The sequence below is a fragment of the Euprymna scolopes genome, chromosome 36, assembly GCF_053919585.1.
Source record: "Euprymna scolopes isolate OS-2025 chromosome 36, ASM5391958v1, whole genome shotgun sequence".
In the NCBI taxonomy this organism is placed as follows: Eukaryota; Metazoa; Mollusca; class Cephalopoda; order Sepiida; family Sepiolidae; genus Euprymna; species Euprymna scolopes.
Genome location: NC_136517.1, coordinates 1,028,497 through 1,052,500, shown reverse-complemented (window position 1 = coordinate 1,052,500; position 24,004 = coordinate 1,028,497). Strand labels below are relative to the sequence as shown.

Genomic DNA, 24,004 nt, shown 5'->3' with positions numbered 1-24,004 from the left:
TTTTTTAATCCTTTTATCATTTAGTTATTTCTTAATCAATTTTTTGTTTAAAGGTACCCTCTTCTCATGTCTGTAAATAGGCAAATGACGACAATACGATCTGATTAAAATTTGATTTTCCTCTGTAAAAAAAAAACTACTTGATCAAATTAAGTGAAATGCTTTTTTCAGAGTGCTTCATTCCATAGCAGGTAAATGCAATATATCTTTTTTTCAATATTTTTAATTTTAATGTCTTGATTAAACAGTATAAGTACCAAAGCATCATTTTCATCATCTTCACCATCTTCATTTTTGTCATCTTCATCAACACCTTCTTCATCATTTTCTTCATCTTTTCCATTTTCTTCATTTTCTACATCTTTTTTCATCATCTTTGGTTTGATGTTTATTTTATAAGTTGTCATGTGTTGGACGGCTTTTAGAAATTGTTTTGCAAACTAAACTATCGTTTACTTACTCTTCTGTTTCTCAAATCCAGCCTTATCACTTCCACCCATGTTTTCATGCCTTCACCTTCAAACTAACCTTGATAACGCAACTGTTCTACATTTACAAACCAAAGCCTTTATTCATTCTTTCACCATGACAAAACCAACGAAGTTGTCTGTTCTTGAAATATCTTATACTGTCCAGATTTAATCATCCTTTGAAGATCAAATTTTTTTGTTTTGATTTTAAACATTTTTTTATTGCATTTTCACCCCAAACAAGGCGCAGTGCCACTTTGATGTAGGTGGCTACTATCAGGGACATAAGTTGCAGGGATACTATGTAGGGAGTTGAGCAGCAAGATGTCCGATCACATTACACTTGAACTTCTGCATGTCAATACAGTTGGAGAAGCAGGAACCCAAAGTCTAGCAGTTCTGGGGAAGAAACTATTAGAATAGAAGGTTTTCTTACATCTGGGAATCTCTACTGTATAGGAGTGGGATTTTGCTGCTTTTCAAGTTTGTCGGGTAGTGGGGGGGTTATTTACATGGGGGGGGGATAAGGATTTGTAGTTCGTCGGAGCATCCACCATTAAAATACTGGTAAAACAGAGGGATGCACTTATATTGGCTTTAGTTCATGGTAACAATATACCTAAATTAATTAATCAATTATATATATATACATACAAACATTATTAGCTACATATGTGCATACATATTTCTGTTGCAATTTCTTTACAAATCCAGCTTAATCTGGCCTGATCCTTACAATGAAAACAAATTTTTTAAATAGTCATTTTTTATAAAAAAATCTATTTCTCATTTTGCATTAGGCACTTTTTGATAAGTATGGCACGATCACGTTGACACACAGGTTCTCACCAGATCACCGAAGTTAAGCAACATTGAGCCTGGCCAGTACCAGATGGGTGATCATTTGGGAAGGCTAGGCGCTGTATGTACCTTCTGGGAAGGTTGGGCGTGAGGTCAACACCCTCACCCTGTAAAAAGAACTCCTCGCTACAAAAACATCTACAAAAGTTGTAGATGGCCTGTGCCCCTCCAGGGGTTCAAGGCTATGGATGGATGAACTTTTTGATAAACGCCAGAGTTTCAGTGGATTTACATCTATGAAACTACAACATTTTGATTTATGTTTACATGAAATAAAAATTTGTATCTATATGCTGCTAAAACTTTGCTTGGATATTTGCATATTGAATGTTTTAGCTGATGGGATGAAGAGCAAATGAGACAAGAAGCAGCAAGAAGAATGAAATGATGTAGAAGTTAAATAAAAAGAAAAGTAGTATTGATCAACTAGATCTTTTGGTCGACCGATAAAGGAGGGATTGGACCTAGTAATTAACTCCTGTTCGTCCATTCATTTGTTTGCACTTTTTTCAATAACTACGCCTTGGATTTTTTTTTTTAATTTTACACAAACATTAGTCATGGTAAAAGTAAATTTTTGCTAGAATAGATTTTCCGGATAACTCTGATTGCTCTTCTAGGAGTCATTATAGGGTATAATTTCCCCCAAATCGTTCGCCTGTTCATTTGTTTGCACTTTTCCTAATAACCATGTCTTGGACTTTTAAAAAAATTTGCACAAACATTAGTCATGGTGAAAGTAACCCATTAATCATTTGCCTGCACTTTTCTCAATAATCACTCTTTGAATTTAAAAAAAAAACTTTGTTAGTTATGGTGAAAGTAAATTTTTCACTCATGGAGGGGGACCCTGCATGCTTAGCTTGTTTTTTATATAACTACTAGCAGTCCACACAGCATTGCCCGGTCATAAAATACACATAAACATTATATTTTAATTATTGCAGATTTTTCATTTATTATAAACAGAAATACCGTAGGTATTAAACGTAGCGTTAAACTCTTGAAAATAAATGAAGGCAAAAAAAATGGAAAGAAACTGAGACGTGTGCATGCGAGTATTATACTTTTTTCTAAACATTTCACTTCTTGTAAGTAAAAAAAAAAAAATAATACTCAAGCTGAGATCGAAACTAAAACCTAAAGACAATGACTCAAGTACAATAACCATTAGACCAGCTTAACAGAATTTTTAAATGTGTTTTCAAACCTACTTACTCTTAACATAAGGAAACAGTTGACAAACATAAAAATCTGACGTCATAGTGAAAGTAAATTTTTGCCAAAACGAATTTTCTGGTATAACTCTGGTCCAAGGGGGGTGGGGGGCATTATAGGGGTAAAATTACCCCCAAATCATTCATCCATTCATTTCTTCACACTTTTCTCAATAACCATGCCTTGGATTTTTAAAAAAATTTGCACAAACATTAGTCATGGTGAAAGTAAATTGTGGAGGAGGACCCCGCATGCTCGTCTTGTTTTGTTAATTAATTTGAATACTGGACTTACACCTAATACCCACCTTATAAAGGAGGAGAGGGTATTGAAGCAAGAGCTACTAAGATTAAAGTACACAAACATTTTACTTGTTTGTTTTTGTCATAAACTATCTCTATTGGATTGTATTATTTTTAAAATATAATTATCCACTTTAAAAATAATACATATACCACTCCCCATTTGGGTGTACCAACTCGCATTTAGGTAAAAATGCACTTTCATATATATAATTATATTCATTCAAAACCTATCGCAAAAACAAATAACATCTATTGGATTGTAGGTAATTAATTGCGTGCAATGATGATGTGGTATTTAGGCAGTTGATGTCATCCATTTGTTATTTAATGCATGAAAATGATAAAGTAAAGCTTTGATTATTTTTTTTTTCTCCTCCAGCGTTCGAAAAGATCATTCGGAATCAAGTGGCATCCAAAACCAAGCATTAGAAACGATGAAGATCCGATTGTCGGAATTGGAAGGAATGTTGAAGCGTGAACAGGAGTCTTACCAACGGTCACATGTAAGAAAATTCTCCACTACAAAAATATGGTTGCCCACTCCCACCACTACCATGAAATAGATTTGTTGCTGCTTGTCCAGAACTAGCCTCTACCCCCCCCCCACCCCACTCTTCCTCATAAAAAAAAAGCAAAAGCAAGGAAAAATCTGTATGATGCATGTACCCGTAATGAAAAGAAAATATTGTCCTTCAAAATTCATGTAAATATTGATCAAGTAGTTTTTTTTCTTTTTTGTAACCACTTATCAAGGCCCGGAAGCCACTTGGGGATAAGAGTTATTGCATATGCAGTAATCAATGGGATAGTATCGTAGTAATCGTTAGTATTGGAGCTTTGATAAAGTGTCTTACTTAAAGGGGCGGTCCATCAGCAATTTGTTTACAGTGGACTTGAAGACATCCAAGTTGTAGTCAGGTGGGAAACAGGCAAACGGAAGAGAGTTCCATAGGTGTGCACTTCTAAGAAAGAAGCTTTGTTCATGGAATATACATTTTGATTTTGGCACAGATAAAGAGTGGGGAAAATTATTGACAGTGGTTTCAGCTAGACAGGTGTTTATCGTGAAAGATTGGCGAGGGGAGACCAGAGATTGGAGCTCAGATGAGCACCTGCAATGGTAGTAACGATGAAACAGACATGCTCGCAATGTCTCTTCTGTGGGAGAGAGGTTGCAGGGAAGAGAAAAGGGCATCCTTCAATAAGCCACAAAGTCTATTTTGTACTCTGTCAAGGCAGGATAGGCTATTTTTAGCAGCTCCATCCCAGACGTGGCAGCAGTACTTCATCCTTGGATGTACTTGGCTTTTATATAGATAGAGAATTGCATCAGTAGTGAGATATCTTCTGGAGTGGTAGAAGGATCCTACCATTTTCCCAGCGACCTTGGCAATAGAGTTGATGTACGTGTTGGGGATCAAAGCGTTGATGATGTAAAGATAGGAGCTTGGTTTTAGATGCATTAAAAATAACCAGCCACCTCTTCCTTCATTGTACCACGTGCTTAAGATCAGAGGAGAGAGAATCAGAGAGAACTTTGTCATTTACAGCCTTTGATGTGTTGCCATAGATGGTTGTGTCCTCAGCATAGATGTCAACGAATGATTTAAGCATGTGTTTTGGGAGATCATTGATGTAGATCAGGAAGAGAGTTGGGCCCAGGATGGACCCCTGAAGGACTCCAGCATTAATACTGTGGGCCTCTGATTTCTGCCCATCAACCACTATTATGAGCCTATCAGAGAGAAATATCATTTAATAATTGAGAAAACATTTCCAGTTATACCGTAGCTGGAAATCTTTGAAGTAGGCCTTTATGCCATACATTATCGAAGGCCTTTGATATATCAAGAGCAATTGCCCTAGAAAGGAAGCCTTTGTCAAGAGATTGACTAATCCTATGAGATATAACCGTTAGCACATCTGCTGTAGATCTCGCAGAACGGAAACCATATTGCATGTCACTAAGAAGGTTATTTCTGTTGAGGTGGTTGACTACTTTTCTATTTAATATGGATTCCAGCAGCTTACTCAGGAGATTTATTGATCTGTACTGAGAGGGAGATGACTTATCACATGACTTCTTAAATACAGGTCATACTGATGAGGTTTTCCAGGGTGTTGGGAAGTACTTCTCCTTAAGGTAATGCTTAAACAGTTTTGTAAGTATGGGGGCAAGTTCTTTTTGAAGCTTTTTCAACACTATAATTGGAATGCCATCAGGGCCAGTTGCTTTACTGGAATCAAGGTTCTTGATTAGCTTGGCGACCTCATGCATAGATATTTGTCTGTTGCATAGCGTGTTGTCTGTTATAGGAGGAAATATGGGGAGTTGATGGCCTTCGTCGCATAGGGTAGAATTAGCTGTAAAGTTCTTGGCAAATAGTTTGACCTTGTCTGATGCTGATGAGATGACCTCAGGTCCATTGATGATGGTTGAGATAGGACGCACACTTCTGTTCAGGATTCTGTTTGCTATTTGCCAAAACTGGTGGGAACCAAGCCACTGCTCAGCTACTTTGAATTTAACAGACTGAGCATATAGCTCTCTTACATTTTTTTAATACTCTTTTACAATGGTTGTTGGCAGTCCTGAAAGCAGCTTTAGTCTCAGTGCATCTATTACATTGGTAGCTATGGAAAAAGTGATTTCTGTGCGCGATAGCAGCAGCACATTCTAGGGAGAACCATGGCTGGCTGTTAGGTTTTTGTTGGAATTTTTATAAAGAATTTTGAAAATTTATCATTACAAAATGGAGTCTTTCCAATGATCCCCCACTCCATGTTAAAAATGGTTTTGGAGTTATTTCAGACAGTTTTCAAGATGGTGTCACTTATAGTTTAACCATAAAATTTGATTTTCTTATTTAAAAATACTTGATGAATTTACGTGATTTTTGGTATATGATATTTCTGTCACAGTTTTCTTTATTTTAGTTTTTTAATATCAGGGGTATTCTGGACAAGCCCCATTTTTTTCGTTTTTTTTTTTTAAATTTATTCATGAAAAATACATTTTATGAAGGTAGATTTATGAAATAGAAATCTTAAATGGAACACATTGATCTTATACCCGTCGATACATTGGTAATTTATTGGCAAGAAATATTTACTCTTTGAAAAGCTATCACCGAATTAGATCTTTAGCTAATATAGTTATATATTTATGAAAATGAAATGTTAAAAAATAGATATTGTACATGTTACTTTTCTTGGGGATGGGGTCAGCAAATTACAGAAAATGAGTTTTTGCGTATGACAATCTTTTTTCTGCTGCAATAAGTGAGATAATGTGCAATAAAATACAAATTAAAGAAATGATATTATATTAGTTATGCGTCAAAGTAATTGGAAATACATCTCACTTTTCAGTCACCAAAAGAATTTATGTGGCAGCGTAGGCAGGCCCAGCGGCCATGTGATTTGATCTGGGCTTTAAGATGATGACTGGCAGAGACATAAAATGTGCATATATATATATATATATATATATATATATATATATATATATATATATATACACACACACACACACACACATTTTATTTTACAAAAATATGGTTGCCCACTCTGACCACTACCATGAAATAGATTTTTTGCTGCTTGTCTTTTGTCATTTATTCACTATATATATATATATATATATATATATATATATATATATATATATATATATATATATATATATAAACATGATCAGCCAGTCACTGGCATGTGACTGGCTTCACTTGTTACACTGTCTTGGGAATGGTCTCGTGAAGATGGCCAGTCATTAGGGTCTGTGTATCAAGAAGAAAATCATACCTGAGATGTTGGATGTGGGTGTGACTCCTTCATTCTCTCAGATGACTTCTTCACCCTGGTGGCATTCTGGTTGGAATCTCCTTTCTTCATCCTCCGGACCACTTCATTGTTTAATATAGGCATGCATGCCAAACACAAATAAACACACACAACACGACACAATCATAATATTTATAAAACATAATTAACTATTTATTTTACATTATGTATAGACTAGATATTACAAAAACAATTTACACTTTACATATCCTACAATTATTAAACTAACTATGCTTAACTAGTATTGAGGGGGGGAGCCCCCCCCACTCTCATTCACGGAGAGACAGAAACACGTATGCTCATCCCATGCTGTCCAGACGAAAAAGTGACCGATCAAGAAAGGGAATTCTGGGATTGCATTTTTGTGTATCTCTACGCTTATGGCCAAATCATCACCTGGGCATGCTGAAGAGTGTTAGCAACCGTGGCACTGAGAATTAGTGCCACATATATATATTTTATAATAGATGGCTTCATGAGGAATAGACACTCCCATCCACCTATAGATAGTCCCTCTTGCTGACAGTCCAATATATTCACAATTTTTTTTTTTATACAACGCATCATCAAATGTTTTGTGCCATCTACATAATCCAGAATCATCTGTTTAATTGTTTGAGTTTTACAGTTCAACTATTTTAATAAATGCAATGACCTTTGATGATCATATTTCCATTGTGATTTGTTTTTATATTTTCCATGTTACTTAGACATTAAAATTAGCAGATACATTCACAATCTGTTTTCATATATTATCATATGTTATGTGACATCTGCATAATCTAGAATCATCTGTTTAAATGGTTTATAAGTTTTACAATAATGTTCGTTTTTATTGTGATTCACCTTTATATGGGTGTAATATTATTTGTTTTTATATTTTTCATGTTACATGGACATTAAAATTGGTTATTGTTTCGGAATCAGGAATTTAAAACAAAATCAGTAATTGTATCAGAATCAGAAAAAATATTGGAATCTTCGCATCACAAATCAGTATGTAAATTTTAAAGATAAATAATTATCTTAATTTGAATTTTTTTTTGTTAGATCGATTCTTCTGGAAGACAAAACAAGTTGGAACAGGAACAACAGAGTCTGGCTGAATCTTTGAGCATGACGCAGAAAAAACTTACAGAAGAGAAAAGTAATTATTATTATTTAATTACTAAATAAGAATAAAACCAGAAAACCGTTTTCCCTTTCCACTTGATGCTTTTTTCAGCTTCACTCAAAATCTTAAACTAGTATTACTAGATCAGACTGAAGATATTGGCTTTCTGACCTAAAATGCATCAAACATTAATGTTACTTTTTCCCCTATTTCTTTGCAAAACGAAATCATATTCTTCAAAATCAAAAGCAACAATTTTCTTATACAAAAAAAAAAAAAACAACAAAAAAACACCATGAATAAATATTTAAAGATATAAAGACTTGAAGCATAAAATCTTTTTCCAAAATTACTGGATTTCGCATTAAATAATCTGAAGAGTTGATATGCTGTAAAACAAAACTAAATTAAAATGTTAGAATTCAATAAAATAGAAAACTTAATCACAATAATCTATGACTAGAATTTATGACTAGATTTAGTCATAGATATCTACTTGTCATGTCGCAGTAATGAACATATCCAAAAATTGCAAAAAACTTAGGTAGAAAATTAATTATTTGAAAAAATTTTTGAAGACAATTAGTGAGTTTTGCTAAAATGGCTTTAAATTTTCAAAGGTTTCAGAAAATAATTACCTCCCTTGTTACGATTTGAACTCTCCAGTTTCTTTTTTTAGCAAGACTCAATTTTTGATAATATCTTCAAAAACTATTTTCATTAATAATTAATTTTCTACCTTATCGTTTTCGTAATTCTTGGATATGCTCATTACTGCTACATGACAAGCAGATACTATTAGTTATACCTGAAAATATTTTTATTTTCGAATTTTGCTCGAATAACGAAGAAGCATCCCCATTTATGGCCAAGATGCAGTAAAATTATTTTAGTTTTAATTTTTATTTCTTTGCACATAAAGATAGACAACTCTATTTATATTCTTTGATTTAAAATATTACTTATCTCCCTTGTTTCATATTAATATTTATCTGATTATCTAAAAATATTTCACATTAGTCATCAAGGTCGGCTGAAGTATCAATAATTTTGTAAAAAAATTGTCGCAAAGTATGTTATTATATTGCCAATAATATGGTACAACAATAACAAATGAAAATTGACTAGGCAGAAGCAAAGTTTGATTTTTTAGCTTAAATGCTATCTGAGCCTAACATTAAAAATAAAATGTATTCCTTTAAAAGCATGAGTCATGTGACCCCCCCCCTCAACTCCTTTTTTCCACATGTGCTAATCTCATGGATGTCAAATATAACTCTTTGAACCATTGATAGTTCCTATCCAAAATCTATCCAATGTATAACAGTTTGTAAGCGTTAATTATTATTAGGGCTATGACAACAGAATATTTTTATCAATGTTTTGACTCTTGAGCATATATCCGACACAGTTAATCAACTGAGAACCACATCACTCTATATAAAAGCATATAAGATATCAATGGATACACACTCCTAAGTCAAAACACTGAAAAGAATATTCTGTTATCCTAGCCCTAGCCCTAATTATTATATTTGTCTAAAACTGCAAAACATTGAAAAAAGTGCTTGTTTAGAATTTGATTTGATTAAAAAAATAAATAAAAAAAAAAGAATACAGAAAAATCTTTATGATGTACATACCCTATCACTGAAACAAAGATGTCATAATCTAAAAATGATGTAAATTGATCAAGTAAATATTTTTTTAAAGACAGTGGCAGAATCCTTAATAAATGACCTCCAGACCGTAGTTGAATGGAACAGTAAATGGATGGCAGCATTTAATGCTAGTAAGACTAAGCTGCTTTCCTTTAACAATTACAAGACGCCTCTCCAACCACAGATATCCATGACAAATAAACAACCTACCTGATAATTCTTCCTTCAAACTCCTCTGCTTAACATTCAAGGGCAATATGAACTGGAACAAATACATTAAGGATATTGCAAAAGCTGCTGCAAGAAGGTGGCTTCCCTCTATCTTACTAGAAGACGACTCACACCTGAGAGTATCCTGTACCTCTATAAGGTCACCATTCGCCCATGTATGAAGTATTGTTGTCACATCTGGGCTGGTGCATCTACCACTAGTCATTCACTCTTGGATCGGATCCAAAAAAAGAGTCTTCAATCTAATAAGTCCCACTTTGTCAACTTAACTCCAACCTCTGTCCCATCGCCGCAATTTTAAATCTTTGTGCCTGTTTTACAAGTATTTTAATGAAATGTGCTCTGATGAACTTGTTGCACTTGTGCCCCTTCGATGTACATATCCCTCAACAAACCTGCTTAATAATAAAATCACACTCTTTCACTGTTGAGGTCCCTAAATGCCAGAAAATTTTCTACTCTAATAGTTTCTTCACTCAAACAGCTAGACTTTGGAATTCCCTTCCTGCTACCTGCTTCCCTGACTGTGTTAATATGCAGAAGTTTTAATGTAACATAAACCAACATCTTGTTAATCTTTCCTTTGCATGGTCCCAAATTGTAGCCCATTACGTCCAAGTGGCAATATGCCTTGTTAGGAGTGAACGTGCATAAAAAAAAACCTTAAAAAAATCAATTTATGATGAGCAAGCCAGGAGCCGCCACGTTGTTTTGAAATGTGTTAAAATTCAATGACAACAACTCAATTTGACTACCAAGATTTTGATTGTATTCAAAAATAATTATGGTAAATTTCGACTTTTTTTTTAGTTAAAAAAGAAACTACTTGCTACTTGATCAATTTACATAATTTTTGGAATATGACATCTTCGGTCTTTGACAAGTATGTACATGATAAAGATTTTTCTGTATTTTTGTTTTGCTTAGTTAAATCAAATTCTAAATAAGAACCCATTGAAAATTTGTAAAATTAAATTTTTTAATTACAGACAAAACTGCTGAACTTAATAAGCAGTTAAAGACGGCCACATTGAACATGGAAGCCATCAAACAGGAAATGTTTGATTATAAAGAAAAAGCTTCAAGGATTCTTCAGGTGAGTGATTTTAATTTTTTTATTCATCTCAAACTGCAACGTATAAGGAAGCTAATGTGAATTAGAAGACAGATTCATAGGGAGCATCTTAAATGGGGAGTTGTGCAGTGAAATGTTTGTTCACATTGCATTTAAATTTCTGCATTTTGGTACAGTCAGGAGAAGAGAGGGAATTTCAAAGGCAAGTGAAATGTGACCAGTGAAGGTTGAGTACATACATTGCATGGAGAAAACTATATGAGAATGATACGATGGATGTGTAATGAGAGTCTGAAGTGTTGAAATTAAAGTTTGCCTTTCGAACTGCTGAATACCATTAAAAAAAAGGTTTTCTTTAGCTTGCAATGTTCTCGGCATATGCAAAACGACAATCTTGTTTCTTTTCCTGTTTCAACGTTCATAGAAAATCCATATTTCTTTCTTCCCACTGACATGCGAATTAACTGTACGTTCAAACGACTCTGAGTCAAAAGAATGTTCTCACTAGTGAAAGAAATACTGACTTTTTATATGATCAAATTTGATCGCGTCAATTTGCATATGTCACCTTTTCTTTTGCTGTCGGGTTTTGAGTTCTAGTGTTCGTGACTTTTTACAATACAATACTTTTTACAATACGCACATGCCACCCTTGGACGTTTGTTTCCATGACTGTTGTCGCACATCTCCTTGCACTCCTGATCACACAGGCAACATCCCAGCGGTGGTCATCTTTGTTAGGTGCTTCTTCATAATTATGGGGCCTCTTCAGAAACATGGGCTTCATCAGGAGTATGTGCTTCTTCTACTCCTGCCTCATGACCTTCTTCTGACTCTGTTTCATCATCAAGTATCAGACTTTCTGACCTGCTCTCCAAAGATTTTATGCTGTCAGAAAGTCCTATACTCGATGATGAAATGGAGTCATAACATGGTCATGAGTCCAAGAAGCGCACGCTCCTGATGAAGCCCACAGTTCTGAAGAGGCCTCACAATTGCGAAGAAGCATCCGACAAAGACGACCACTACCGAGATACTGCCTGTGTGTGGCATGTAAACACAGTCTTAGATCTGATAACCTCAGAGGGAGATTAAATCTAGACAGTATAGGGAGATATGTGCAGAAGAGTAGACTTAAATGGTTTGGCCATGTTTAAAAAAAAAAAATTGATGAGAATTCTTGTGTCAGTAAACGTAGAATAGTGAAAATAGTAGATTCAGTTTAATTTTTTTATTCACCCCAAATTGTGACATATAAGGGAGTTACTGTGAATTAGGAACAGATTCATAAGGGGCATCTGATGCAGTAAAATGTTTATTTACTTTACATTTAAATTTATGTATTTTGGTATAACCAGGAGAAAAGAGAATTTGCCCATGCATTGTTGTGACATCTGGGCTGATGCATCTACCACTAGTCTTTCCCTCTTGGATAGGATCTAAAAAAAGAATCAATTTAATAGGTCCAACTTTGTCAACTAAGCTCCAACCCCTGTCCCATCACTGCAATGTTGCATCTCTGTGCCTGTTTTACAAGTATTTTATGTGCTCTGATGAACTCCTTACACTCGTGCCCCGACAACTTACATATCCCTAACAAACCTGCTTAGCAACAAAATCACACCCCTTCACTATTGAGGTCCCTAAATGCCAGAAAACTTTCTACTATAATAGTTTCTTCCTTCAAACAGTTAAACTTTGGAATTCCCTTCCTGCTACCTGCTTCCCTGACTGTACTGATATACAAAAGTTTAAATGTAATATAAACCATCATTTTGTTAATTTTCTTAAATAGTAGCTTCTTATGTCCAAGTGACTATATGCCTTGTTAGAGGTGAACGTAAATAAGAAAGAAAAAATATGCTAGCAGTTTGAGGAAAGAAGCTATTAGATTAGTCCTTTGGGAATAAAATAAAAATGTTAAGTTTTGATGGGTGAGCGGTTAAAACAGCAGCAGCTCTAGATCGTCCCTTTTCATAAGCACAATTTTGAATTCAGTTTGAATCTGTGATTGAGACATAGAATTTTTCCCATAAAACTATTTTTAATGAATGTTTATGATTTGACTGAAAGCTGTTTTCATATATTGTTGCTGGACTTGTAAAAAAATGTTATTGTTTCTGTTTAAAAAAACATTGCTTATCCAGACTGCCCCCCCCTCATAAATAAATACAAATAAAAAAAATCTGTATACTGTACATATGCATGATGGAAAAAAAATATCATATTCCAAAAATCATGAAAATCGATCAAGTAGTTTGATTTTTAAGTAACAAGCGACAGTTTCGAGATGCCATCTTGAAAATGGTCCAAACGAACAAGGCTGATAATTCCAAATAATTCAAAGTTTTGCAAGATTTTAGAAATTTTTAACATGGGGAGAGTGAGAGGCATTGGAAATAGTTAAATTCGCTTACAAATGATTTTCTTTATCAAAAAAGAAATATATTTGGTCGATTTACATGATCTTTGGCATATGATTTACTCTTTGCCACAGGTATGTGCATTATTAGATATTTTTTTTACTTTTTTTTTTTTCATAGAATGGGGGTGAGTTCTGGAAAAGAACCGTAAAATTTAATGGCATGCCTTTATTATTCTGTTGCAGCGAATGAGTTATCATCGACAACTTTTACACTCATTCTGTCACCTATGCATACAATGTTCCAACAATCCAACAGGATGTGGCTTGCATCCATGTATTGTTTATTTAGTGAACTGACATATTTTGTACAGTGTTTGTAGGTGTTTCTGTGTCAATCAGTCTGATGTTAATCTTCTGGCCAGGTGTTATCTCCGATACTTTAGAAATGCATACGCAACATTGCTACCTCAAATGCTTTGCTGCGTTAAGCCTGGAAAAAACATATAGGCAACTTGTATATCATGGTCATATTTGGTTTAATGTCTGTTTTACATGCTGGCATGTGTTGCACTGCTTTTCAAAATTGACTTTCAAACTAATCTATCTCTGGCCGTACAACTGGAATATGTTCGACAGTTGACAACTTAGCTGGTGACATGAGTCTCCTCGTTTACCAACAAGAATCGATTTCAAAGTCTGAATCTGTTCTCACTTTAGCAGCAAGAAGACCTGATTCTGGCATACAACATTTTCAACAGGAATTTAAATATATCTTTTAAGGAGTTTTTTACTCCAATGCCTAGTTGTGGTCTCCACGGACATCTGTAGATGTACCGTCATCACTTTTTTCTTAACAGAAGAATGTTGGCATTCTCTGTCTGTTTTCTGCTTCCTGGAACAAATGGTATATAGATGCAATATTGGTTTGCTTTCTTTTTATAAACCTTTTGGAAATTGGCTATTTTTTTTTCTTTTTTTAAAAGTTATATGCAGAAATTACAAACACAAAATTATTTTACGACAATATCATGTTTCCTTTTGTTTTTCAATCGACAAATCATGTTTTATACAAGTGTTTTTTTTTTTTACACGGTGGTCACCACTTATCAAGGCCCGGAAACCACTCAGGGATAAGGGTTATTGCAAGTACAGTGCGTTAGTGTGGAGATTTAATGAAGTGTTTACTTAAGAGGGCGGTTCATTAGGAATTTGTTAACGTTGGACTTGAACACATCCAAGTTGTAGTCAGGTGGGAAGAAGGCAGACGGAACAGAGTTCCACAGGCGTGCAGTTCTAAGAAAGAAGCTTTTTTCATGGAATCCACGTTTTGATTTAGGCACAGATAAAGAGTGGGGAAATTTTTCACAGTGGATTCAGCTAGACTGGTGTTTTTCATGAAAGATTGGCGAGGGGGGACCAGAGATTGGAGTTCAGACGAGCACCTGCCATGGAAATAACGCTAAAATTGTTTTATTTCATATAGGGTCACTTCCTTCTTTCTTTATTTTCCTATTTCCCTGACCACTATTTCTCGTATCATTCTTTTGATATATCTTGACATCATACAGGATTCACCCCTACCCCTCTCTTTTGAGTGAGTCATCCTTGTGTTACATTATAAAGAGAAGAAAGGAAGAGATTAAAAAAAGTCAGGTAATGAGAGGATGAGAAGTGAGAGAAAGAGGGATGTTGCATAAATATTGTACATGAAATTCTGTTTTTTTTTTTTTTTCGTTTTTAAGAGGCTTCTAAATTGTTTTTTTTTTGTCTTTTTTGTTCCTTTTTGTTTTTTCTCTCGTTTTTTTGTTGTTGTCAAAAGAATGTTTCATTGCAAAGTTTCCTTTTCACTTTTTTGTTTTGATTGTTAATCTAACAAGATTTTTAAACCATGAGTCACAGACCCAAAACGATTTCACACCGATATCATATGTTTCCTTTTTCAGCCCCCAAAATCGCATTTATATGATTACAAGTGTTTGTTTCACTATTTTATGGACGATCATATAGAGCTGTTTAAATATTGTACGTTAAATTATATATTTTTTTTCTTTTCATTTTTTTTTTTTTGTTTAGTCTAAAGAACGTCTCATTGCAAGTTTGCGAGATGGTTCTGGTGCTTCTGGTGAATCGTCAGGCATTTCAAGTGAAGAATACCAAGCACTCAAAACAGAGAGAGACATGTTCAAGGAAGAAATACAACAATACAAAATGCGGATTGAAAATTCACGGACTGAATTGCAAGTAAGGTTTTTACTTATTTGTTGAGCTTCAGCTGTTTGAGATAAGGATCGATTATTTGGATTCTTCGAACAACTGTTCTCATCATGGCTGCTGTTTTCACTGTTTCAGCTGATATAACTTTCTTTGGGTATATTTTTTGAACTCTGAGATATTTGTGGTGAAACTTGGGATTCTATACAGAATTTCAAGCTTTCAATTTCCAGGGATAGATTATTCTCGTTCTATCGACCATGATCAGATTAAAGAGGAGTAGAAAGTGAATGTTGGGTTTACTTTTGCCAGTCTCGTAACTTTTGATTTGCTTATTTTTGTAAGGAAAATCGTAACTTACTTGGCTAGTATGTGTGTGTGCTTCAAAGGGTCGGTTGAGTAAAAAAAAAAAAAAAAAAAAACAAGGAAGAAAGGCTAAAATGCAGACACCCAGGTTTTATGATTGATGGCCATGTGAGTGACACTGTTTCTATGCAGATGGAGCAGATGAATAAAAACAGATGTGAAGCAAACAGAGAAATGAGTTGGAAGAAGGTGTGTGCTACGTACATAGGCGTGTGCTACGTACATAGGCGTGTGCAAGTCAACTTGAAAGTTTTGACAACAGTGTGTCAAATTTATCTGAAAAAGTGTTTAACTATAATTTTCTGTTTTAGTCCTCACATTCCAGGAGCAATGTTTCTGACAAAAGGGAAGAATTGCTGTTTTCTGAGTTGGAATCTATTCATTAAACATTTATCGTTGACTCGTTTTTACTTGGAAGTAATATTTTAGTTCTTTACATCAGGTAGCTTCTTGTGTCAAATAATTTTAATGCAAACCTGTGGTGCAACAGATAAGTGTTAACAATCAGTTCTATATAACAGTCTTCTGTAGATTGAAGGTTAAATCTCTGCTATGGGCGATAATAACTAAGAATAAAATAAAACTAAAATTAAAATGACACAGGATGTGAATTCAATTATATCTTGTATGAAAGAATTGACATTATCAGAGTGTAGTATCTGTTCTGATGTAACTTGTCTTTAGTTGGTGCAGGGAGAAACCTTCTATACAATAGCAATTTCATTTTTGCATATTTCCAGAGTGCACCTTTTTTGGGGGGGAGCTGGTTTCCACCCCCCCCCCCACATTAAAAACGACTTTGTGTCACATTTTGGTTGCGTGGGGAAGCAAATAAATACCTACATGTAAGAAAAACAAACACACATTAAATTACACACGCGTTAGATACACGTGTATATATGTACAGAATATATACACACTCCCACGAGAATACGTGTTATGTAATCACTGTGCTTGTGTGTGTGTATATATATATTCTGTACATATATACATGTGTATGTAATGAATGTCTTATTGAATGTGTGTTTGTTCTTCATACATTTACGTGTGATCGCCTTGTTTTCGAAATGTCACGAAACAACTTATCTGGTGCATGTTCACATATAACGACGAATAATGGATGGAATAAATATCTTTGTTTCTTGCCAGACAAAGGAAGACATAACTTCACAAAAAGGACAAATACTATTCTATGAGGTTACAACATTTGACCAATTAGGGAAGACACTTGGCCATCTTTGATCTTGTTGCAACGAAAATTCTACCACAAACAACAGACCTCCAGTTTATTTTCGCAACCTTTATTCCAGAATATTGTTCCCATCTTGAAAAGATTGAACGCTGATACAGTTCTGTCTACATATTAATTATTGATCTTGTCCCTGCCGAGTGCTATCCTGTCTGTCGACCGTCTCTCTTGGCCGCCCATTAAAGACTCTCTAACTTTCTTGCATGTCTGTAAACTTGTTACGTCACGTATATATCGTAACCAAAAGCCCTTGCCTGAACTTTTGTCACGTATCTTTGTTTATTAAAACCAAACATTCCAATCCTATATTGTTAAACATCCTTCTAAACATTTTATTGGTCCCTTGACAATTTAGAATCCGTGGAGAGGGTTGTACAGAATCCTTGGAGAGTGTTGTGTGTGATTGACTGTCTTGGCTTTTTTTTTATTACTTTTTTTTCCTTCCTTCCTTTTTTTTTTTTACTCATGGAACTTTTTTAGTTTCTGAGCTTTGAAAACAAAATCAATTACTTTTATTTCCTTTCAAATAGACTGAACTTAATTACGTTTCTGAGTTCTTTAATTATTTGTGTTATTTAACTATTGTTTTAAAACATTTTTCTTTTGCCTTTCTCCATTTTTTTTTTATTTGTTATCCAATAAAACGAATTTTGGTAATGACCCAAAATTCCGTTATACCCAGACTGGAGTCAGTTTTACCTTGCAACCTTTTGCATTCATATGGGCATGTTGGAAAAAGTTGGTTAGATAAATAGATGTACAACTCAGTTGAGGGTAATCAAAGAAGAAAAAGTTGACCGAAGATTTGGATTGACTTTGTCAAAAATCACCTTAAGCAATGGTACATCAAAATTGATGTAAATGATGTCACGGGGGAAATTACTTGGTTTTGCAAATGCCAACATGTAATCAACATCTTTCTTCTTGGCCTTTGGGTTAAGATCAAAGTGTAGTATCTGTTCTTCAGATGCTACACTTCAATTTCTTGTTCTCTGTTAGTGGAGGAGAAATCCTTCAAGACTGAGACAATTTTTATTTTTTGTTCCTTTTCTCCACATTAAAAAACGACCCTGGTGTCTAACTCTGTCCCGTGGGGTGGCATTGTAAATAGGCACATGTAATCAACATCTGATGTGGAAGAGACATGCTAATTAGCAAAAAAGTTGTATGTGACTATAATTCTTCATCCAAAAAATGCAGACGAGAAATCATTGGAAAATTTTTTTTTCTTTAGTTTTTTTTCTTTTTGTATGTTTTCCCCTTTCTTTTTTCTTTATTTTTCCTTTTTCTTTGTCTTTCTTTTTCTTTGCTTTTTATTTCTTTTTTTGTTTGTTTGTTTCTTTCTTATTCCTTTCTGCTTTTTTTTTTCTCTTTATTTAAATTTTTTTTGTTCTTTTTACTAAGGATTTAGAATTGCAGTTTCAACAAGACCGAGAATCGCATCGAGAAGAAGTGGATCTCCTCCAAGAACAGTTGGTCGAAGAAAAAAGGGTTCGGGAAGACAGTGAACAAGATTTATTAAAACAGAAAAGAGTGAGTAAAGCTCTTGATTTCTTTGATGTTGTCTTCGATGTGTCTACGCATTTCTTTTTAAGTCTTTGTTGGTTATTTGACTTATTTTTAAGCTTAAAAATAGAAACTTTAAAATGCAGATGAAATCTAACATCGATAGTCTCTTTTTTTTCTTTTTTTTCTTTTTATAATGTATGTATATTCTTTTTATAATGATAAATATTTATTAATTTGAAATTAATAGTAAAACTAAAATCTATCAATCAAATTTATTTTCACGTTTGCAAAAATATATACACATATTACATTTTTTGTTGTTTATTTTTTATGGTAATCCAGAAAAAAAGCAATTCTATAGCTAAATATTTAGAAATTTGAAAAAAGTTAGAATCGGAAATTGTATCTGAATCGGGAAAACATTGTAGTAAACTCTCATAAAATTATTAAGTATCTTGCTGCCAACAACGATTCGGGGCACTTTTTTGATCTGTATATAATGCAGGTAAACATGTCTACAAAGTTAGAAAATAATACAACTTACATGAATTTCAAAAACTTTTTTAATGCTCAGAATTTCTGGAGCCTGGAACAAACATACTTTTGGAAACAGGTTCTTACACTCGGAATTCTTTAAGCATAGAACTACTAGCTTTGGTTGTTGGCTATTGAGACACCGTGAAACCACACGACTCCTAAACTGTTGTTAAGTGGACTATCATTCCTATCATTATTAACCCATAGCCACTCTCCAGCATCATAAAACTCATTGTCAATCCTAAAGTACCTGCAAATCAAATCTAAATATATCTCAAGCCCATCGTTCGATCCCTCTCAGCGTAATAATCTTACCAACAATCCCATGTCACATTTCTTTTGTCTACCTATCTATTGTCGAGTGATAAATTTCCTTTTTTATTTTACTCCCCATCACCTGGAGTGGGGTTGGGAGCGCCTATAGTATCACAACGCTGCATCCTTTAAAACCCTCGCATTCCCTGAAATTCCACCAAAACTACACCCGATATCCCTACCTCCCTCTAGCTTTATACACAATGATTTCATTACGATTAAAACAAATCAAATTGAGCAAACATTTTTGTTCATTTCAGGAGTTGAATTATACAATGGAAGAACTACATAAACAAAAGAACATCTATCAGTCTTCGATAAAGAGCAGAGAAGAGGAAATTGAAAGAATTAGAAATCAGGTAAGAATTAGTTTAATTTAAATTTTTTTGCTTTGGGATGAACTAGTGTTCATGCAGATGTGGTTGGCTGTGGTGATGATGATGTTGACCTAATTTTTAGCTCATATCAACTTTAAGAGAATCCTAAAAATATGTGGCTCAGCATCATTTCAAAACATCTTATTTTTTGCATAAAAACCATTAAATTCAATGTTCTTTTGTTTTTTTTTTTTGTTTTGTTTTTTTTACAACATGACTTTTGTTATACAAGTTGGAGATGATTCAATATGATTGCTAATTTTTTTTTTTCTTACTTAAAACAAGGTATATTGCCACTTGGATGTAAGAGGCTACTATTTGTGATCAGGTCTAATAGAGAACTGTGGGGAGTTAAGCAGCAGGATATCTGTTCACATTACATTTAAATTTCTGCATGTCAGTACAGTCAAGAAAGCAGGAAATGAGGAAGGAATTCCAAAGTACAGCAGTCCAAGAGAAGAAACTATTTGGGTAGAAGGCTTTTTGGTGTCTAGGGACTACACGAGTGAAGGGGCGGGATTTTGCTGCTTGTTCGGTTAGTCAGAAGTATGTATGTCGGGGGAGCACACATGCTATGAGTTCATCAGAACACATTCTGTAAAAGTACTTGTAAAACAGGAGGAGGGATGCAACATTGTGGTGATGGGACAGAGGTTGGAGTTTGACTAATAGTGCGTGGCCTATTACATTTGAGACTTTTTTTTAACCTTGTCTAAAAGAGAGAGATTAGTAGTAGATGCAGCAATCCAGATGTAGCATATGCATATTGTTGACTTTTGAATGTTTTTCCTAATATTTCAACATGGCTGCTGAACTGCTTGTGAAGCATTATGTTCATGACGGAATTTTTTCCTTGAACAAATAAATTTGTAAAAAAAAATTTAAACAATTAATTTTGGAAGAGTGAAGTCAATATTCAATAAACTTTTCACTATTAAGTATATTACAATTGGAAAATTATGGAAATTAAGAAATAATTAACTTGGAGCAGTCATTCTTTAGAAATGTCAGGTGTCTCTTAAAGAGGTTAAAATATCACTGTAATTGCATCTTCTCAACCCAATCAATGCTACATACATCCTTGGTCCTCATCCCTAAAATTGAATATTATAAAACCAAAAAATATGGTGCTTTGAGCTGAACACAAAAAATCATATGCTTCCTCATTCAATCCTGGGCAACACTGGGTTTCCTTTTCGTATAATATTAAATTAGATTGCAATTTATGGCTTCCTCAATCTTGCCATGTACTGCTGAGACATGGGTTCTGCTACTAATATTAGAGTACCTTTTCTTTACTTGACAATATTAAATTGTTCATCACAAAAATACTGAGTGTACTTTCTAATATCTCCTTAGGATCAAATTCTCTAAAGGGTGCTATTTTTTTTTTTTTTTACTTAATTAGACAGTTTGCTCCAAGATGAAGACAGAACTCTATAGACATCAAAACATGTAAATTTAATAGTTGGGCCTAAATAGCATTTTGGTTGATGTCACAAACTTTTTTTATTCATTTTTCATTCCATTTTCACCCCAAACAAGGCACAGTGCCACTTTGATGTAGGGATGTTGCTACAGAATTTCCGCGTGGAAACATGTGCTTCAATTGTCACTTTGAACCATTCTGTAGTCTCATTTGTGCACTGTTCCGCAGGAAGATAAAAGATATTTCCCCATGGGGCATCTCTGATATGATCTCTAATGGCATCCCAGTCAGCCTTATTGTAATACCTTGTTGTTTTGAGCAATGGCTCTTCAACTTGGGGTCAAGAGTTTAGAGTAATGTCTATCATTATCACAGCATGATTAGTGTTTCCAAGTGGGCAATGGGCATTTGTTACACAATCATCAGGAACTGTTGTCAGAAATAGGTCCAGAAATGAGGCTTACTGGTCCTGACAATCTGGGGTACGGGTCAGGAACATTACTGCCTGTGTCAAGGAATGGGATATAGAAAAGTTATTTGATGCTACCAGCTGTGTAGTTAGAGAAGCTAAGCCAATTACTGTGGTGGGTGTTAAAGTCATCAAATACATGTATTTGGGTGCTAGTGTCAAAGAGGGTGCTACATCTATGCTGTTAGAAGCATGATTGATTAGAGTACAGTCCTGGATCAAGGGAGAGAGATAAAGAAAATACAGGTAGTTAACGCTATGTTGTAAAGTTAGTCTAAAGCACATGAAGGCCTGGTCATCTGATTCTAGTTTAGTTTCCCTAGTCATGGGGAGGCTATTACAACTATAGACTCCAAAGTCTATATTCTAGTCTTTATGGCAAGGTGGAAGATAACCAGACATGTTAAAGTGGTTAGAAAGGATGGAGGAGTGCAAGTTAGTTTCACTTAGTGCTAAGATTGATTTTCGTTAGCAAATTTCCAATTGTTAAAGTTTTATCGTGTTATTGGCAATATAATAGCATACTTTACTACAGTTTATATGGAAACGTAACTTGTGTTGTTTCTGAATTTTTGAGATTCAAATTAATGATTTGTATTATTTGGATTATTCTGTGCTCATCATATTTCAGAGTTTGATAAAATACACCAGAAGAAGGTTGGAGGTTACATCAACTGAAATATTGTGAGAATAACGCTCAAAATGAAAACAGAATAATCCAAATTTTAATTATGACCAAAAAATTTAAACCAGCAAGGGAGATAACTCTATAGACAGTGAAACCCTTTTTTTTTTTACCTGCTCTTCAATAACTTAACAAATATAATAAATCTTGAATAGGTATTTTTTTTTTCATCTTTATTTTGTAAACAGTTTCTCTTTTATTTTGTCTTTCATTGTTTTCAGTTGACTACGAAAAATTTGTGTTCAACAACGGAAGATGAACTCGAGTCCAGAGTGCGGACACTGACGGAAAGCCTCATTCAAAAGCAGACGATGCTGGAAGCGATCAGCACAGAAAAGAATTCATTGGGACTTCAACTAGAACGACTTGAAGTAATTAAACATAATTTTTTTTTTTTTAAATAACTAATAAAAGTATGGGGGGGGTAGTAAATTTATTCCTTAAGATCTTTATTAAACTAATAATGATTTGATTGATATGGAGAGACAAAGAAATAAATGACCATGATTAGCATGCGTCCGCTGTAAGGAAATGGTGGCAGACAAACTTAGTTTCGGGTCGAAACATGTGTTAGGAAACAGATCACACACACACACACACACATATATATATATATATATTTACAGGCAGGGAAAGCACAAGTCAGCAGTCAGAAAGCGACATTCACACAACCCCACTATTGAATCCGCCCCTTCCTGCTTCCTCCTCTGTCTACAGCTTAGGTGTTGCGAGTTGTTTTCTGGCTGACGAGAAACTACCAACGTTCAACCCGGCTTCATTACATGAATTGTCAATTATCGAATATAACGTCATTCTGTCAACTTAACCGTTTTAAAAATATACTCTTTGCTTTTTATTTTAATGCACAAGCAAAGAAAAAAATGACATTAAACTGAATATGACGATAATTTGCCTATCAAAATTAGTTTTATTTTTTTTTTTTTAATTTCAGCAACAGTACAAAGATGTCCAGTTGTCCATTGGGCGAACCAATTCTTCTGCCATCCATGTTAACGAAGACGATGATGGTAAGATTTTAAGTAAAATTTTGATTCTACTTTTTTTTTGCGTGCGTTTGATGTCTTTAATAAATCAGAGTTTGCATCTAACATTAATTTTAAAAGTTTGCTTCATATTTTTTAATAAATTTTATTTATAAATGTTTAATATGTAACAATAATAAATGTTTAATATGTAACAATAATAAATGTTTAATATAACAATAATATATAAGGCTGTTAGCCTGTCTCTGCTTTATCATTATTTTCATGGCAAGTGCTTGACTGAACTCCAATCTATGGTTCCCCGTTGCCAAACTTTCACAAAAACACTTCACTTACTACAACCACTATAAACGATTTCCCCCACTCTCGATCTGTACCTAAATCTAAATGCATATTCCATGAACAAAGCTTCTTTTTCAGAACTGCTCGCCTGTGGAACACTGTTTCGCTGACTTGTTTCCCTATTGAATACAACATGGTGGGATCCTTCTACCGCTCCAGAAGATATCTCACTACTGATGCAATTCTCTATCTATATAAAAGCCAAGTACGTCCAAGGATGGAATACTGCTGCCATATCTAGGCAGGAGCTGCTAAAAACAGCCTATCCTGCCTTGACGGAGTACAAAATAGACTTCGTGGCTTAGTGGGGGATGCCTTTTTCTCTACCCTGCAACCTCTCTCCCACAGAAGAGACGTTGCGAGCCTAT

General features: G+C 34.3%; 1 protein-coding gene and 1 pseudogene across 1 annotated transcript in view; both read left to right on the top strand.

Moving 5' to 3' along the window:
• LOC145260278 (golgin subfamily A member 5-like) overlaps positions 1 to 24,004 on the top strand; it is an 87,888-nt gene that overhangs the window by 43,478 nt on the left and 20,406 nt on the right. The window contains exons 5-12 of the mRNA XM_080118115.1: positions 3,234 to 3,357; positions 7,748 to 7,844; positions 10,693 to 10,799; positions 15,217 to 15,384; positions 18,374 to 18,502; positions 19,591 to 19,689; positions 22,512 to 22,661; positions 23,243 to 23,318. Of these exons, the coding sequence (XP_079974241.1) occupies positions 3,234 to 3,357; positions 7,748 to 7,844; positions 10,693 to 10,799; positions 15,217 to 15,384; positions 18,374 to 18,502; positions 19,591 to 19,689; positions 22,512 to 22,661; positions 23,243 to 23,318 (950 nt within the window). The remainder of the gene's footprint in view (positions 1 to 3,233; positions 3,358 to 7,747; positions 7,845 to 10,692; positions 10,800 to 15,216; positions 15,385 to 18,373; positions 18,503 to 19,590; positions 19,690 to 22,511; positions 22,662 to 23,242; positions 23,319 to 24,004) is intronic.
• Positions 17,886 to 18,042, top strand: LOC145260877 (U2 spliceosomal RNA; annotated as a pseudogene).